This window comes from Schistocerca serialis, chromosome 2 (assembly GCF_023864345.2).
Source record: "Schistocerca serialis cubense isolate TAMUIC-IGC-003099 chromosome 2, iqSchSeri2.2, whole genome shotgun sequence".
Lineage (NCBI taxonomy): Eukaryota > Metazoa > Arthropoda > Insecta > Orthoptera > Acrididae > Schistocerca > Schistocerca serialis.
In genome coordinates, this window is record NC_064639.1 from 158,494,065 (window position 1) to 158,513,084 (window position 19,020).

Consider the following 19,020-nt stretch of genomic DNA (forward strand, 5'->3'; position numbering starts at 1 on the left):
TTCTCAAAAACAACATGAGCTGAAGGTATACTTGTAAAAGGCCTGGAGTACTGTAAGGTTTCAGCGACATTACGTCATGGTCAGACAGTGATTCCGAAATTAGATACTGATTTGTTAGGCGAATCCAGGTGCAAATATAGACTCTGATCATTATGCAATTAGGATGAAATTTGGTCTGAAGTTTAAGAGATTTGCTGTGTTGAAAAACTGAGGAAACTGAATATGTGACTTGGCTGGAGTGGTCGCTATTCTGTGGATCAATAGCAGAGGTTTTCATATAATTTTCCATGACAACGCTTTTCATGGCATTCGAACTGTGTAGTGTAAAGATGAAATATTATAGCACAATATATTCTATTAAAATGGCATTGCAAAAACGAAAAACGGTTTGAATAACCAGATAACCTGTAGTTGAGTTCCTTTTTTAAGCTCAGATCGATCTCAGTTTCACGATGTAACAAAGTCACTTTAAAGCACACCACTTGAAAATAACTACAAGATCGAAGGTAGAAAGTCAAGAGCTATTCAGAAATAAAGCATCCTAAATGGAAAACTTAAGGCTTTCAACTATTTCGAGGTATACTTCGGATTCCCTTTCCAAGGAGTGAATAACTAATAACAATGTCGAGAGTTAATGTATGAATTTCACTGAATCCCTGCAGCTTCTCCAATTTATCTCCTCGTACTGCAGAGCACATGAGCTACTTGAGATGGCCACTATGGAAAACGAGTGATCGTAGGACAGTGAATCTTTATGAAACCACTTGTAAGGACGTGTAGAAGAGAAATATATAATAAACCATTGGAATCAAAACATTTAAATATCCAGATGAGAGGGTAACATCTGTTACCATGTTTATGTTCGAGGTTACAATTTGCCGACCATCTGCATCCCTGACAGCCTGGAGACTTGCTAGGAATTGGTCTATTGCTGCCCGAAACATCTCCGGTGGGATGGAATGTTCGGTCATCGTGACACACCTAATGCACTGCCTGAAGGTCACTTATTGTGTTTAGCATTCTCAGTCATAGCAAGTGTAACTTCTTCAACAATTTGTGGCGCAGTTGGTGGTGGGCCTCTCACAGGAGCGACTGCCAAATCACCAATTAATTTCTACTTCTGTGTCACGTTCTTCAACCTCAGTACTATAAGAGGACCTTCCTTTAACGCGGCGATACTAAGAGCAGCAGTATTGACTGTCTGTGTAATGCACTCAGATGATTGTGCTTCAACCACACATTGCTGTAGGAGAACAAGCGCTTAACGACAGTTCACGACAATATTACGACTAACGAGGCAAATTCTGCAGCACGCAGTCTGAATGTCATTGATGAGTTAGGTACCAATATGATACTGGCTCAATCAGCGAAATTTTCGCTATAACTGCCCTGTATATCCCCGCATCTGCTTCCTAGTGTATTGTCTCAGCTAACTGTTTTTTTTATCAAGATTGTTATCTGAAGGCCTTCCAGTTATTTGCACATACACGCCAGTAAATTGCAATAGAAACTTCGTGAGGGTCACTTCTTGTTCTTCTCCCTTTTAATCCTTCTCCTCAAACCGTTATTAATTCTTTAGTTTTATTGCGGTTCTTACATTTATCAGTTTCGTACTTTCGCTTATGCTGTATAACATTTTTGTTTTACTTATCTTTGTAATATTAGATCTTAGGTCAGTGCAAACAACCATAAAATTCGCAGATAAAACTACAACATCAGAGTGTAGTATAATTCAATTAGTTACAAAAAGCATCCATATTTCTAACCACTTCGATAAGGTAACATTATAATGTTTAGTCTCTGTTGATCCATTGTGGAAATGGAGCAGCGGCTGGACAAGTATTTACCAATGAAATCCGCCAACAGCTGTGCAACTACGATGATATTTTATTTTAACTACCATTTTGGCACTCAGTTATGCCATCTTCAAGCCCCATATGCTTTTTTCGAAAGTAAACGTTATTCACGTACTGGAGCATATGTTCCTGGATGTCGTGAATTCTAAACTGTATCCCAAGTACTTCCTTCGAAGACTGGATTACAATTAAGTCTATCGTTTGTTTTTGAAAGGTACAAATGGGACCTGAAAATGGCGTAATGGAATGCCGAAACTGGCAGTTAAAATAAAATAAAATAAAATAGCATCTCAGTTGCATGGCTATTGGTGAATTTCATTGTTAAATAAGTCATTATGTTTGGGTCTGTGGCTGAACGGTTATGAACTATTGTGAAAGCTCCTTCCAACTGTTACCCGCGTTTAAGTCATGACCAGTATCATGACAAGGTATTGCTTGTACCAAATACAGACGATGCAATGGTATAGGAATATCAAACTTAATTTTGAAAGCAGTAATGTTGAAAAGCTGCATGAATTGTTTTTTAAGTTGACATAAACCACAATTTATGCATAGTAGAAGCAGCAGCCATATGAGTTTTGAGTCTTTGATTTAACTATTGTCAACTATTATATTTGGCTGTCATGAGCTCAACTAACGGATTGTTCTGATGGTTTGGCCTTTTTTTCAGATGTTAAATAAAAAAGATGCCTTCATTCCACAAGGTTAAGAAAAAATCTTTGGATAGTACTTCCAGATCGAAGAAGAAGATTTTTCATAATTGAAATATATCTCTGTACTAAAAATACAGCTATCGAAATGAGTTAAATGCTGTATAATGGTTTCCGTTATAACCATTTGGAATTTTGCAACTTTGTTGCAGAATGAAAAAAATACGGGCTGTGTGTGTGTGTGTGGTGTACTGAATTGATAAAAACGGCAAACACTCTTGAGAATCATGATTATAATGTATTACATCCTAGAATTTTGGAATTCCAGTGTAAAAATGTTCTGTCAGTTAACAGTGAGAAAAGAAAGGAGACGGATTATGAAAGGCAAAAATTAAATTTCTGGAGTGCCCAGCTTCACTATGACGGCAAGTACTGACTTGTAACGAACACATTTGTTAACAAAAAATAGAAACTAAAGTTATTATCAACAGCATCGTTTTTGTGGGCAATAATTTCTGACGAGATATTTATTTTACGAATGATTTTTATTTTCTACTGCAGTTACAAAATATTATAAGAAATATACAATTAATTTCTGGTGGTATGTTTCGTCTAAGGTGTTGGGTTCAGCTGCTGATGTTAGTGGCTGTATTTCCCGTAGCCTCCATAGCCTCCAGAAATGCCTCCAGAGTAGCCACCGCCGTAGCCACCACTGTAGCCACCGCTGTAGCCACCGCCGATGGCTCCTCCGTAGCCTCCACCATAGCCTCCACCAATGCCGCCTCCGTAGCCGCCTCCGAGACCTCCACCGACACCAGCTCCGCCTCCCACGACGACAGGTACTGGCTGGTTGACGACGACGGGCTGTGGTACTGGTACGGGGACTGGGCTAGGAACACTCACGGGTACTGGGACTGGCCTCTGCACGGGGACAGGGTACGGCTGTGGGACGGGCACTGGTACCGGCCTGTTGACTGGCACCGTGACAGGAACCCTGACTGGTACTGGGACAGTACGCTGCACTGGTACTGGGTACGGGATGGGGACCTGCTTGGTGATGGCAATGTTGGTCACTTGACCACCTCCAACTGCAGAGCTGATGCCACCTCCATAGCCACCTCCATAACCACCACCAAAGCCGCCCCCATAGCCGCCCCCATAACCACCGCTGCTGCCACCACTGCTGTAGCTGCTGGCTCCGATTCCATGGTCGATATAGCCGCCTCCACCATAGCTACCCAGGGAGCCGACCACTCCCCGTTTCTCCACCTGCTTCTCCTCGGCCAGAGCCAGTCCAAACAGTAACACGCACACCTGGAAATGACAGCAGGTGTTATCAACAGAAAAGTCCAGCTTCCACTGAATGAGAGCTGTATTTTCTGAGATATTAGCTTTCTTATTCAGTGGATAATTACTTGCACGTTCACAGCACTCATCATCCTGTTGAGTAATACTTCTTAATAATATGAACTTTTTCTGGCAGGAATATCGTCCTGTGCAAGATGTTGCGACAACTTGATCTCTAAATCTGAATGAAGAAGAACTCACGTGGAACAATGGTCTATAAAGGTCTGTTGGACACTAAAATTCACATTGCCCTATCTCCCATTCTCGATGTTCTTGGTACAAATGCTTTCAGTTACATTTATGTGTGAAAACGTGTTTATAACAACAGCTTAATATATTATTAGATAAATAATGTTTCAGTACTGAGTTATTCATTCTGTGCAGGTAAAATGAAAGCTTCCTATAAAAATGGATTTACCCTTCGTTTATACACGAAGAACACTGTCTAACACATAGGAAGCTGGGTGACCAGGAAGTTCCCTGCCATTCTTGTGAATTTTGTCTGTTCTTTTTCCTTGTGTGATGCATTGTTTAATTTTATATGACTCATTCAATGCATAATAGTTTCACTTACTTCTTAGAATAGAAAAGCTTGCAAAATATACTATAAAAACTAGAAATTAATGTAGTTGAATACGATAAAAGGACTCAAGAAAATACCAAGTAGAAAGTAACTTGTGTCCAATGGAAATAATTAAGCTGCTCTATAACTGTGTAACAGAAGCACAGTGAATGAACCTTGAGTAAGAGCCCTTGCTCTCTTCTTGTGGATGATGTTGAAATGATCATATGGCACTGTTGGCCTGGAGGCCCCATTCGGGTTTGGCAGCCAAATGCAAGTCTTATTTCAGTCGGCGCCACATTGGGCAACTTGTGTACTGATGATGAGGATGAAATGATGATGAGGACAGCACAACACCCAGTCCCGTCTGGGAATCGAACTCGGAATGTAGAAATTACACAGTAGACTTAAATAATGGAGGACAAGAAAAACTTCCTTAATAGGAGTAAACAGTGGGTGTAGAACGTGCACTGCGTAATTTAATCCAGCTCAAACGTCAACTGTGTTGCCTACACATTGAGCGCGGTCCGAGCACTTAATGCGAGCGTGCACTGCGAACTGTTTTCCCTTTACAGAGTAACATTTTTTTCGGTCCAATTCGTAAACATTAACACTCGACGTAGTATTCGGTTTAAATACGCTCAGCTAATGTTGTTAAAATAGATTGTATCAGCATCGTAGAGGTAGCATACTGCTATGAGCGTTGACGCACTAGAAACTAAACCATACTGAACGAAACTTCTTTGTTTGTTAGTGGGTGCAACGCTTGCTGTCAGTGTGAGGAAATCTGTTTGCTGCCTTGTTTCCTTATTTTTATTAGAAAGCATGCTGTAGACATAAAACTTATTCGTTCAGCGCCATAGCACAAGACTGCAAATACGGTCAACCAACATGTAAATGAAACTCGGAATATCGGCTTTGCTAAATTTCAGTGACAGTTATATTCAAATGATGATCCTCGGTAGGCTGTTACATCAATACGCCGTTATAGTAAGGAAATATAGTTTGTCAAGCGGTTCAGGTTTTGATACGCCTCAATGCTCCCTTCCCTTGCTCCACAAGTATAATTTTTACTGGCATGTGTGAATGAAGCGCATTAGAAATTCGGAAATGATGACCATGAAAGTTTTCTGAAATTTTTTGTATCTGTACCAGCACTGACTAATATTTACAGTGAATCTGTAATTAAGTTGTTAGATCCCCAATCTGTTTACCTGTTTCTCTTGCTTTGTATCTAGTGTTGAGAAATGGATGTACTTGTAGTTGCAGCAAAGACGCTACTGGGAGTTACTTAAGAAACTGACGCAAGAACTTTGTTCCGCGTATATTTAATAGTAAAAAGTGACAAAAATCCGAGTGTTACCTTTCACTAATGTTTTTAAATTAGAGAACTGAGGGATCATACGCTTTTTACTAACGATACTTATAAATATTACTCTTTCACCCTAAATGAACGTGATTACTGTAAGTCGGAAGGATTTCCGGAGCAGAACATACTATTGAGAAACCACTCACCAGGATCCTCATTGCTGCTGCTGAAGGTGGTACAGGTGGAGCAGGCAATGACTGATGCCAGTGCGGGGTATCTCTGCGGCTTATATACACCGCCCACTTCCCCCACCCGCTGGAAACCAGCGACGTGTAACGCGCTTTCTCAGAGCTGGATCAAATTAGCCTAGCATGATAGTGGGTATTCAAAGCGACCACTCATTCGACGCCGCAAAACGTAAAAGCAAATAGACATCATCAAAAGCCATTGGATAAGTAATTTTCACAAGTAATTAGCTATTTATTAAAAACTTATTGCTCTCCACTGAGGTGACGAAAGACATGGGATAGCGATAGGCAGTCATGCAGATGGCGGTAGTACCATGTACACACGGAATAAAAGGACACTGCATTGGCGAAGCTGTCGTTTATACTTGGATGGTTCATGTGAAAAAGTTGCCGACGTGATTATGGCCGCAGGACGGGAATTAATAGAATTTGATGCGGAAAGGTGGCTGGAGCTAGACGCATGGGGCATTACACTTCGGAAATGGTTAGGAAATTCAGTTTTCCGAGATCCACAGTGTCAAGAGTGTGCCGAGAAAACCAAATTTCAGGAACTAGCTCTCACCGCAGACAATACAGTGGCCGACGGCCTTCATTTAAACACTGAGAGCAGCGGCGTTTGCGTAGAGTTGCCAGTGCTAACAGATAAGCAAGACTGCGTGAAATAACTGCAGAAATCAATGTGGGACGTACGACGAACGTGTCAGTAGAGGCAGTGTGGCGAAATTTTGCGTTAAGCAGCAGACGACTGATTCGAGTGCCTTTGCTAACACCACGACATCACCTACAGCTCCTCTCCCTGGCTCGTGTACACATCAGTTGGATGCTAGGGATTTGAAAGCTGTGGCCTGATCAGATGAGTCCCGGTTTCAGTTGGTAAGAGCTGATCGTAGGGTTGGAGTGTGGCGCAGACCCATCGACCCAAGTTGTCAACAAGAAGCTGTGCAAGTTGATGGTGACTACATCATGGCGTGGGCTGTGTTTACATGGAATGTTCTGAATACTCTAGATGTTTGGGTACTTGGAGACCATTTGCAGGCATTTATCGACTTCATGTTCCCAAACAAAAATGGTATTTTCATGGATGAAAATGCTCCATGTCACCGAACCACAGTTGTTCGCGATTGGTTTGAAGAACATTCTGGACAGTTCGAGCGATTGGCTACTCAGATCGCATGAAATGAATCCCGTCGAACATTTATGGGACATAACTGAGATGACAATGCGTGCAGAAATTTCTTCATTGGCAACCCTTCCATAATTACAAGTGGCTGTAAAGGCAGCATGTTTTAATATTTCTTCAGGTACTTTCAGCGACTTGTTGAGACCATGCCACATCGAGCTGCTACAATATGGCGGGCAAAGTGACGTCCGACACGATACTAGGAGGTATACCATGAGGTTTGGCGCCTCAGTGTACATCAACACAATCTTCCGGATCCTCCATTTGCTACGATGGAGTCCTAGAAAAACATGTCTTTTCTAATGATTCCTTGTTTCCAAAAGGCTCCAGAAACAAAATTATTTCGTTTCTACGTATAGTGTTAGAAGAATGCTTTGAGAGTTGATGGAGGTTTATGAAATGACACTTCTAAAAAGATCACGATTCTCGCAAAACAATGTACTGAACACATGGCCTACCGCGTTAGAAATCATAAGAAAAATATTTTACAGAATCTTCTGTTTGAAATGGCATTGGCCACCTATTAATGGCTTTTATTTGGGTGGAGGGCGGGGAGGAAAATACATAAGCGCCTATTGTAGGAACGGACTCTCGAGGAAACTTTAGTAGATCGGCCACTTTCAACGTTATACAGGGTGGAACTCAGTAAATTGCTTTTTTAGAATTCACGCTGTGGCGGCACTATTGGTCGAATAGGGGGCAGAGTGGGCGTGGTTCATAGTGACTGACGGGACGTTTGTGTCCAATTGTTGTTCAGTTGCGATAATGCGGAGAGGGCGTGGTTCATTGCGACTGACGGGGAGGTTTGTGTTAAATTGTTGTTCAGTTGTGATAATGCAGTGGACACGTGAGAATCTCTCATTTTGTGTTGAAGTGTATTTCTCGAATTCCCACTCGACCACTGCAATGCAGCGTGCTTTTCGTTAGCGATTTGCAGTACCCCCAAGCGGACGTGTTCCTGGGCGGCAATAATTTTAAATTGGATAAATGCGTTCAGAACAGCAGGGGATATGTCATCTGTATGAAGAGGGCCTGAGAGAAGCGTTACAACACCACAAAATGTCTAACGAGTTGGAGCAGCAGTACTGCAATCTCCGAAACGCTCAGCTCGGAAACACGCACTTGCTCTTGGCATTTCAAGACGTTCTCTCCACTGGATTCTTCATAATGAACTGAATTTTCACCTGTATAAAATGTGCGTGGTCCGGCAGTTGTCAGTACAGGATTATGAAAGACTAATAACATCCTGTCAAAACATGCTTGCGACCATACCACGTGACGCAAACGTGTTCTTTTCCGTTGAGGCACATTTTCACCTTAGTGAGTGTGAAAGCAAACAGAATATGGGGTACTGGAGGGACATGAACCCCAGGCGAATTCACCAGAGATGCCAGGTCACTGTGTCGTGCACCGCATCACGAGTAGGCATCATTTGACCCTTACTTTTTCCAGGAAAATCGTTGTGCTGTAATTGTGAATTCGGATCGTTGCTTAACTACGCAGCATGAGTTTTTCCAGCTGTCTTCCGAGGCAATGCAGTTACAGCAGACCTGGTTTCAAAAAGACGGTGCCAATACACACATAGCTTGCATTGTAAGAGGTCCATGATTGAGGAATTTGTTGTTAGCGCACTCGAGCAGATGTAATTTCGATGGATTGCTCATGCGCTGCCTGCGATATGTAAGCTGTAAGAGAATCTCAGACCAAAGAGCAGTGTTGACTGCAGTAGGAACTGTGTAGTAGTAGTAGCGAGCAGTCTGGTGTATCGTGTTGGCTGGGCCGGTCGTGGGGGAGCGATGGCGGATCCTGAGCTTTGTAGTACTCGTACAAGATAAAAGCAGCCTCGTGCATATGTAGTATTGTTATATCAAGTCCCATGTAAATGTTTAAAAAAATCTCTTAATGATAATCTTTCTCATAAAAAGTAACTTTTGACAATCATTCATTTCAATTTAAAGAATTTACTAATTTCTCCAACCCTTGGTCATCCCGATTATTGAAAGGAAAAATCAGTTGTTTCTTTTTATACATGACAAATCTATCAGGCAGCAGTGCACAGAGCTGCGCCAGAAAAATTTCTTATAGGAGCAGATATATACGCGTTATCCGGCGACCTAATTGAGGTAAGATTTTTCAATTTATTCAGAAAAATTTTCAGGGCCATGACGGAGCACTGCTGGCGTCCTAAATTTACCAGTTTAAATTCACAGTCATTATTGAAAGGTTATAATTGAGTGACAATTTTATTGAGAGGTTAGTCACATTGTATTATTGGTAGGTTACGGAATTTATCTGTTGGTAGGTTACGCTAAATGTCAATGTTATGGTTATATTTTTTACTGTTGGGAGGTTTCGGAACTTTTGCTGTTGGGAGTTACACTAAATGCGAGTATTATTTATATTATTTTATTTTGTGGTTAGGTTACACTGAAATAAATAAATAATTACATTGTATTTACCGTTGGGAGGTTACACTTGTCGACAACCGGTCAGGATAGTATTTTTGTGAATTTCTGAGAGGTAGTCAATTATATATCTGCTCTTATTTACTTATTATTAAATTTAGTTTGCATCTGGCTCAACGCAGTTACTAATTTGTCACTCTTTCTTTCACAGATCATCGGCAACTTACTGCTCTTTGTTTTAATTGTATTTGTTCCAGTTTTGCTTTGTCTTTGTTTCATTTTGTGCTTAACTTTGATTTGTGAAAATGCCGCGAAAAACTGCTAACAGTACATCGTGATGTGCAATGAGTGAAAAAGCTGACTCGAATAATTTGACCGATAATACTAGCGACAGTCAGTGTAATAGTGATAATCCTCTAATTACAGATAATCAGTGCGTGCTGATCACTAGTAATGATTTTATTCCAGATGATGAACAAACGCATTCAGTTATGTCCACGCTTAATTTAACGGCAAATGATGACGCGGCACGATCCGTTACAATGAAAGCTATCCAGTTTGACACACATGATTGGCAAAATTTACACAGTGAACAGACAAATGTTTCTAACGATGGTGAACAATGTATTCAAAATATGTCAGATTTATTTGATTCCCGTGTAGTGACCAACAATGCACATCCAATTGGCGAACCTTTTCAAGAATCAGAGAATGACCAAATGGTTACACAAAACGTAACAATTGCAGGTACGCCATCAAAAAGCACAGAAAATAGAGTAGGTAATATTGGCATGGATCAAGTTATGGGATTATTGCTACAACTTCATGAATCAAACAAACAACTTAATGAAAATCTCAAACAACAACTTAATGAAAGTCTCAAACAACAACTCAATGAATCGAACAAACAACTCAATGAAAATCTCAAACAGTCGAATGAAATACAAGACAACAATTTCAAACAACTTAATGAAAGTTTCAAACAGTCGAATGAAAACCAAGACAGGTCGTTCAAACAAATTAATGAAAAACTTGACACCTCTATTGAACAGCTTACTGAACAGATTACATCCGTTGCTGAGCAATGTAATGAAACTAAAAAACAATTACGTGAGGAAATTAAGGCATGCGCCAGGAATAATAGTGAAGAGATACGCAATACACATGCTGTCACAATTAAATTACTTAGAGATGAAATTAGTGCAGTCGCTAAACAATGTCCTGAAAACGCAACACAGTTACGCGATGAGTTTTAATTAATGTCATCAGAACTTTCACGCACACTGGATACGAAAGTAGACACGAAATTTGACAAACAGAATAGCCAAATTTACGAACATTTTAATCACCACCTACAAAACAGTGAAACGCGTTACCGTAAATTTATACAGGAACAAAACAAAGTAAAGAAACAAGTCATGGAAACAATTAATGTACAGAGACAGGAAGATAAGCGTAAGTTATTTAAGAAAGCAAAAACATACGTCACAAGAACATTGCTACAGTATCAGACGAAATCAATACTATCAAACAGTTGAACACTGAAATGCATGGTGTAATATCCGATCTAAAAACAAAAGCAGATACTAATAGTCAAACTTTGGAAAATAAATATACAGTAGACTTTCAGACAATGCCCAACAGATTTGAACATTTAGAATTAATACAGGATCCAGATGCCATTAAAGCAGACGTTAAGAAATTAAACAAAACCACACGTAAAATGCAGAAACAAATTAATGCTTATGACACTAAATACGGCGATCTGGTAAAAGCACTGACTGAAAAATTTGATGAATTGGCCAGTCGTATTGACGTTATCGAAAATAACGATGACACCAAATCAGACGATACGTCACCAGTTTCGTTTAATCAGACACCTGAATTCCAAAACATACAGAAAACAATCAGCGAGATAGGTTCATCCAATAATACATAACGTAGAAAATTGTCATCTTTACAGCAAGAAGTGACAGAGATGAAAAATGTCTTAGCCTCTAACACGATACAGCATACGCCACTTTCCGAACATTTCTCACACTCACACAGCCAGTATAATTTAGGTAATTTACAGAGATTACGTGACTTAGATTCCGAACAGCCACAGACAAACAGATTATCATACAATCCTGAGCCTGCTCAGACATTCCGAGACGATAATATTGATTACAAGCACTTTATATCCGTTAGGAAATTTAAGAATGACAGAAAACAGATTCAAGCTTTGGACTGGGTACAACAATTTGTTTTTGAATTTTCACCGTAATCGACTGTAATTCAGAAACCTCAGGGGATTCATTACACTTCGATGAATATGTGCCGTAGCGTGCACAGGGCCCTGAGCCGTAGTAGTGCTATTTCTTCTTTAGTTTTCTGCACTGCTGCCTGCTCTTTTACTATCCTTTATATCTATCAAAACAACTCTTCAACTATCGATCTATCTAGGACTTGGAATGAGTAGAGAAAACCTGATATGACAGGTTTTACCTGAAAGTGACAGTTTTCATTAGACACTCCCGAAATGACAAGAACTACCAGCGTAATTTTAATAACAGAGAGAATTTTAATTATTGGTATCGACATAATTATCAGCAATAGCAGACACATTCTGACAACAATAGAGGCTTTTCCCCACACCTTCAACAAAACGAGTCGATTAGCATACGTAACCAAAAATGCACTCTGCAAGGTCAACCAAGCTTTAATGTTTCGCCGCCTACACGTATAGCGTCGGCTCCACCAAATAGTAACGCACTGCAACAAGGAAATCAGTACTTACAGAAGACACATCATTTCAATTCCTATCGCAACGCGCCGTATAGCAATGATTATCATGACAGACGTAAAAGTAATGAGCACAGTTTTCAGCGTACATTTAATAACAGTAGGTCTTACCAGGAGCAGAATCATCCGCAACAACAGATTATCATGAATGAACCAGACAATAGGTATCATCCCGGACATAATCCGTCAGGACGAAATAGCAGAACAGTACAAATAGTTGAAATGCCACAGCATCCTCCCGCAAATAACAGCACGTCAGAAAGAATTTGACTAGATACAGTACAGGTTGCATCTTCCAACAATGTAAGCACTACTTTTGACACGCAGAATGTTGTGCACGAAAACGTTATTACTTTTGACGACATCCGAGACACTCTTTTGCATGAAAAACCAGTTATTCAAAAAACTATTTCCCACCCTCTCATTGAAGTAAAGATTGGATCATCTACATTTTCAGCAGTAATCGATTCTGGATCACCTATGTCAGTTATAAATGAAGAAAACTTCAACGAATCTAACAAAGAGAATGTTTATGCTACGTTACCATTAGGTAAAACTAAAGTAAAAGGAGCAGTATCTAGTAAAGGAGTGGATGTAAAATTACAGACGCACTTATCATTTTGTATTGCAGGTCATACGTTCCACTCAAATTTTTGGATTGTTCCCTTATTGACAACAGACGTTATTATAGGTACGAGTTTTTTGGTATAACATGACGCAATTATTGACTTTCAAAATTCCTATTTAATGTTAAGGGATGAAAATGTACAACTGGCATTAGAATTTCAGTACGCTTTATCTGCAGATGAACCGGCAATGTACCGAACACAGGTATTTTCTATATCGCGTAAACACGGACTGTCATTCCACATTGTTCACAGATACGTACGTACACAACTATAATACACCAGACGAAGCCGACTATGACGTTTCGCAAATGATTTCTGATAAAGTTAAACAGAGCAGCGCAAATACAGATGACGAACGTACGCAACTATGCAAAATTCTTTTACAGCAAGCTCCAGTTTTTGACAGCATCCCTGATACTATGTCTGGTTTTATGTATGAATTTCAAGTTAAGCAGCATGACACATTTAAAGCCAAACATTATCCTGTTCCGTATATCTACAGAGAACAAGTTAAGAAAGAATTACAAGCTATGCTAGACCAAGGAATTATTGAACCAACAGTTAGTCCGTACATAAACCCGCTCCATATTGTTAAGAAAAAGGATGGCTCACTTCGCCTCGTACTTTTTTCGCGTCATGTCAATGACATTATTATTAATGAAACAGATCGCCCTCAAACACTAGAAGAACTTCTACAGAAATTTGATGGTACTGCTGTTTGTTCCACATTAGATTTGAAATCGGTATTTTGGCAAATACAGCTCCATCCGAACTGCAGAAAGTACACAGCATTTCTCTGTTTCGGTGACTGTTATCAATTTTGTAAATTACCGTTCGGTTTAACAATTTCTTCAGCAGCGTTTATTCACGGTTTGAATACTATACTTCCGACAGAATTAAAAGACAGAATCACAACGTATGTAGACGACATTCTTATTGCAGAAGCTAAGTGATCTGAACACAATCTGATTCTCGTACAACTGTTGCAAACTTTCATGCACAATGACTCACAGTTAATCTCAGCAAATCGCACTTTGGCAAAACTTCTATAAACTTTCTTGGACATGTAATTTCAGCAGAAGCCATTGAGCCTGACCCGGAAAAACTTCAAGCTTTACGTGACATTATTATTCCAACGACAAAGAAACTACTACGCAGCTTTCTGGGATTAATTAACTTTTTCCGTAAATTTATTCGTTACTCTGCTTTAGACACCCCTAGATTATGCCAATTGACGGGTAAAAACGCTATTTGGTCCTGGGATAGCCAAGCACATTCTGAGTTTGTTAATCTGAAACATGCCTTACTGAATGCACCTCTTTTATCACACCCAGATCTTACTAGAAATTTTTCCATTGCCACCGACAGTTCTAACACCGCTTTAGGCGTACACATTTTTCAGGAAATTGAAGAAGACGGTACTTCAGTAATTAAAAGCATCACCTTTGCAAGTCGCATTCTGTCACGTGCTGAACGTAATTATTCTGTCACAGAACTTGAAACATTGTGTGTTGCATGGGCATTTACGAGATTTAGGCATTGTCTTTATGGAAGACATACGACCGTTTACACAGATCATAGAGCTATACAGTTTTTACTTTCCGCAAAATTTACACATGACAGGTTAAGCAGATGGAAACTTTATTTACAGGAATTTAATTTCACAATTGTTCACATCCCCGGTACACAAAATATTGTAGCAGACGCACTATCCCGCTCTCTCAGCAACAATCAGCAAGACATCGCAACCAACTTCTGCCAAGCAAATTCTAGCGTCATGTATATTCAACAAGTCGCATTTGAAAATTTCATTACATCGTCATTACGAGACATAGCACAAGAGCAGAGCAAAGACAACGTGTGGAAAGAAATTAAACGCCTTTGGCAAGATAGGAGTAATGTTACCATCAGACACCATAACACTGTACGCAATAACATTCTGTTTCGCCGCTCTCACCCTGACAGCAACAATTGGTTACTATGCATTCATGACGAACTTGTTAACAAATTGATATCGTATACTCATTTAAGTTACGCACATTACGGAGCCAGAAACTGTTTTCTTATACTGAGACAGAACTGTTATTTTGCCAACATGGAGAAACGTATTAGACGAGTTTTAGTGTCATGTAAAATCTGCCAGAAAGGTAAATCAGACACGACCTCACATATTCCTCCGTTACATCCCATTGTACCCGTTAAATTGAGACACATGGCCGCTGTAGACATTTTTGGTCCGATTCCCGGAACTAATAGAGGTTTTTGTTACATCTTTGTCGCTGTTGAACTCACTTCGAAATTTGTTACCTCCACTCCGTTACGCAAAGCTACTGCTAAATCTATTTCGAATGCATTTGTAAAACGTTTTCTATTTCATGTAGGGCATGTATTGAAAGTAATTTCCGGCAATTGACACCAAATTCGATCTGCAATACGGACCCGTATGTTACGAGCTAGAAACATTTCTCCGATCTATATATCCAAGTATCACGCTTCTTCGAACCCTTGTGAACGACTAATGAAAGAAATTGGTAAACTATATAGAACATACTGCCATTAAAAACATATTGATTGGGATACATACATACTCCCATTCCAGGATGTAATTAACTCCATACCAAATGAATCTACTATGCTATCTCCGACTGTTATACTGAAAAATGTTGAACCACCCAACAAAATTAAAGAATTAGTATCCTTTCCTACATCTCGTCGCCCACACCACCATTAAATAATTGAAATTGCGCTGAACAACATCAAACGTGCCGCAGAGCGCCGGAGGAGACAGCATAAACAGGTTTGTACACGCCGTGACTTTCACATTGGACATAAGATATTAGTACGCATGCATTATTTATCCAACAGAGGAAAGAGTAGATGTAAATTTGAACTTCTATACGCATGTCCATATACAATACGAAGCATTCCTCACCCTAATGTAGTACATGTCGAAACTCTGAGAACCAGATAAAGCAAAGACAATCACCGTGTCTCCAATATTAAAACTTTTATTGAATGGGCATACTTTATGATTTGTCACACTGTAATGTCCTTTCCTGATATTTATATGACTACTTATGCAATTATATTTATGTGACTACTTACTGATAATGATCGTATTTTTTTTCTTGGCAAGTGCCCGGCAAGGTATGGTTAGCAGGTCGCTTTTCTTGTCGTTAGACATCAGACCGTGCACATTTTCCGTTTTTTGTGTATGTATGATTGTTTTCCTATCGAAAGTATAATTTTTCTCTGTATGTACTATGAAATCTTTAAGATGTAACAAACTCCAGTTGACATTGACATTTTGTCTTATGATATCTCAACATCGTGACAATTTTACATTTTTTGCATCTACATTATGATACTGTGCATACATTTTTTGCACTTGAGAACTGTCTATGTTTTTGACGTAATACGCTTTCTGTCATGCTATGCTGCATGCTTAGTCATATCACTGGAAACAAGTTTTTATTTAATGGGTATATGATTTAAATGCAACATATTAATCCTTATTCATCATTTTCAGAAAGCAATAACGTGTAAAAGAAATAAGTTAAACAAACTACAGTGGTTTACTATGAAATGGAAATTTTACCATCGGAATGAACGAAAGAAAATGCAATATCTTGTCTTGAAGAGTAAATACATCAGAATTAACAAGCATTAACCAGAATATACTACACACATTGTATGATAGCAGTCTTGACTAATTATTTTTCTTTCAGAATACGAGGCGATTGATACAGGCTGTCAGACAGAACTACACATGTTAATTTTAGTGATGAAATATGCTAGAAGTAAGAAAGTCTATACTATATGAAGTAATGAACGATAATGAATAGTTGTATGAAGTAAATGGTAATATGAATATGAATAATGAAGTGTCTATTTTTTGCAGATGATGATAAATGATGATGTATAGTTGTATGAAGAATATGGTAATATGAATAATGAAGTTTTTCTTTGCAGATGATGATAATGATGAGGTTTATGTATTTTGTATTAGTTAGGAGATGCTATGTAGTTATTGAAGTATTTGCTGCAGTTCCTTTTGACAGTATGTCTTATGCCGCATAGTATAATGACTGAATGTTTTGGGAAAGACAGCTAGAGTACATACATTTTAAGTACACATTACCTGTTAAATTGAAGTTTGCTACTTTTCAGCATAGTATACTTTTTATTCTTTCAGGTCAATAATCCATTTAGTATCTTTTTGAGGAGAAGCTTTTCATGATATTAATATGCTATAAACACTTAGTTATGAAACTTATTCTAATACTTGCATTTCTTTTACCCAGTTATGTGTGTCATTCATGAATGTGATCACGTATACGGTTCTTGTTTCATAATCTTGCTACAGCTGACTCATGATGAATGACGTTATTAATCCTTATTTCCAGCAATAAGTCAAAAGCTAATATTTTCATGCCCCAACAATTACCGGTATACAACTAAATAATGCTACCAGTTTAAGATATATTTCTAGTCCTAAATATAATGCAAATTTCTCTGATGTATTGAATCCATTATACCTATGTATTATTAGACTACACACCTTGAGTAATAGTTACAGTGTGTTACATTTTAAATATGTCCTATGTCACTTGAATGATGAGTTCTGAGTAATACTGAATGATGTTTTGTAATAATGCATAAATGCTATGCCAATCATTGCTGTAATGAGATGTATTTTGAATGATATTTTGTAGCACTGCATAAATGCTATACCAATGGTTACTGTATACCAATGGTTACTGTTATAAGATGACTTATGCATAAATGCAATGTCAATGATTACTGTAATGAGATGACATGATGCAAATAATTACTGTAACGAGAGGACTTGTGATGCCAATGATTACTGTAATATGATGACTTATGCATAAATCCTATGTGAATAATTTCTGTAAATAATATTTTGTTATACTTTGTTATACTCCATAAATGAATGCCAATAATTACTGCAATGAGATGAGCTATGAATAGCGTTTAGTAATGCTCAATACTTACTACATGTTTAGTAACTAGCCAATGAATGCCAATGATTACTGTAATGAGATGACTTATGAAAAATGTTCTGTAATACTCCATATATGTACTACTTAAATGCTGTGTAAATAGCCAATGAATGCCAATAATTAATCAGATCGGTTGATACACTAGTGTAATTCTGAATGATGACTAGCATAAGACTTAAAATGTCCTTCACCTTCTGAACTAATTACTAGCAATTACTGCAATATCCGTTTGTCCTGTCCATCCTCATGATCATGGAGCACTATATTTGGTTTTTGCACTAATTCTACATTGCTGTAAGAGTATGGATTCTACAAGAATGTGGTGTTGACATATCAAGCTGTCCACCACCTTGAATGATGGAGATGTTATTATGGTCCTACTGTTTGGTATACATAATGAACTACCAAAATGATAACATTGAATATTAATACAACATTTCAGTGTCTTGGCTACACTGATAAATACTTCAGGGAAGAGAAATTCAGATTGTCTCACTTGGTGTTGTGCTTCTGTAGAAAAATATGGACTTTCAGTGCAGCTATGTGCAACCTACTGTGCTACAACCATGATGCAATCCTTCCCATTCCTTTCCTAGTTCTTGTAAAATGGTAAAGACTTATACAGTGCCTTTAAATTCTTGTTAAAATGCCAATGACTTCTACAGTGCGTGTGCACTTTATTTCACTTGTTAATGTATTCAGTTCTTGTAAAAAATGCCAAAAAACTTATACAGTGGGTGTGCACTTCATTTCATTTGTTAATATGATCGGTTGTCCTAAATATGCTGAAGATTTTTACAGTGCGTGTGCACTTTATTTCATTTTTTGATGTATTCAGTTCATGTAAATATGCTAAAGACTTCTACAGTGCGTGTGCAATTTATTTCACTCCTTCATATGTCTAATTCATGTGAAAATGCTAAAGAGTTATACAGTACGTGTGCACTTTATGATATTTGTTAATATATTTTGTACTCATGGCATATACATTTTGTCTTTCCTTAATATGTTCTTCACTTATCAATA

The 19,020-nt window shown here is 38.5% G+C and overlaps 1 protein-coding gene across 1 annotated transcript in view; it reads right to left on the reverse strand.

The window, feature by feature from the left end:
- The window catches only part of LOC126455821 (uncharacterized), a 184,189-nt gene that overhangs the window by 71,711 nt on the left and 93,458 nt on the right, over positions 1–19,020 (reverse strand). Inside the window, exon 7 of the mRNA XM_050091583.1 lies at positions 3,554–3,624. Within this exon, the coding sequence (XP_049947540.1) occupies positions 3,554–3,624 (71 nt within the window). The remainder of the gene's footprint in view (positions 1–3,553; positions 3,625–19,020) is intronic.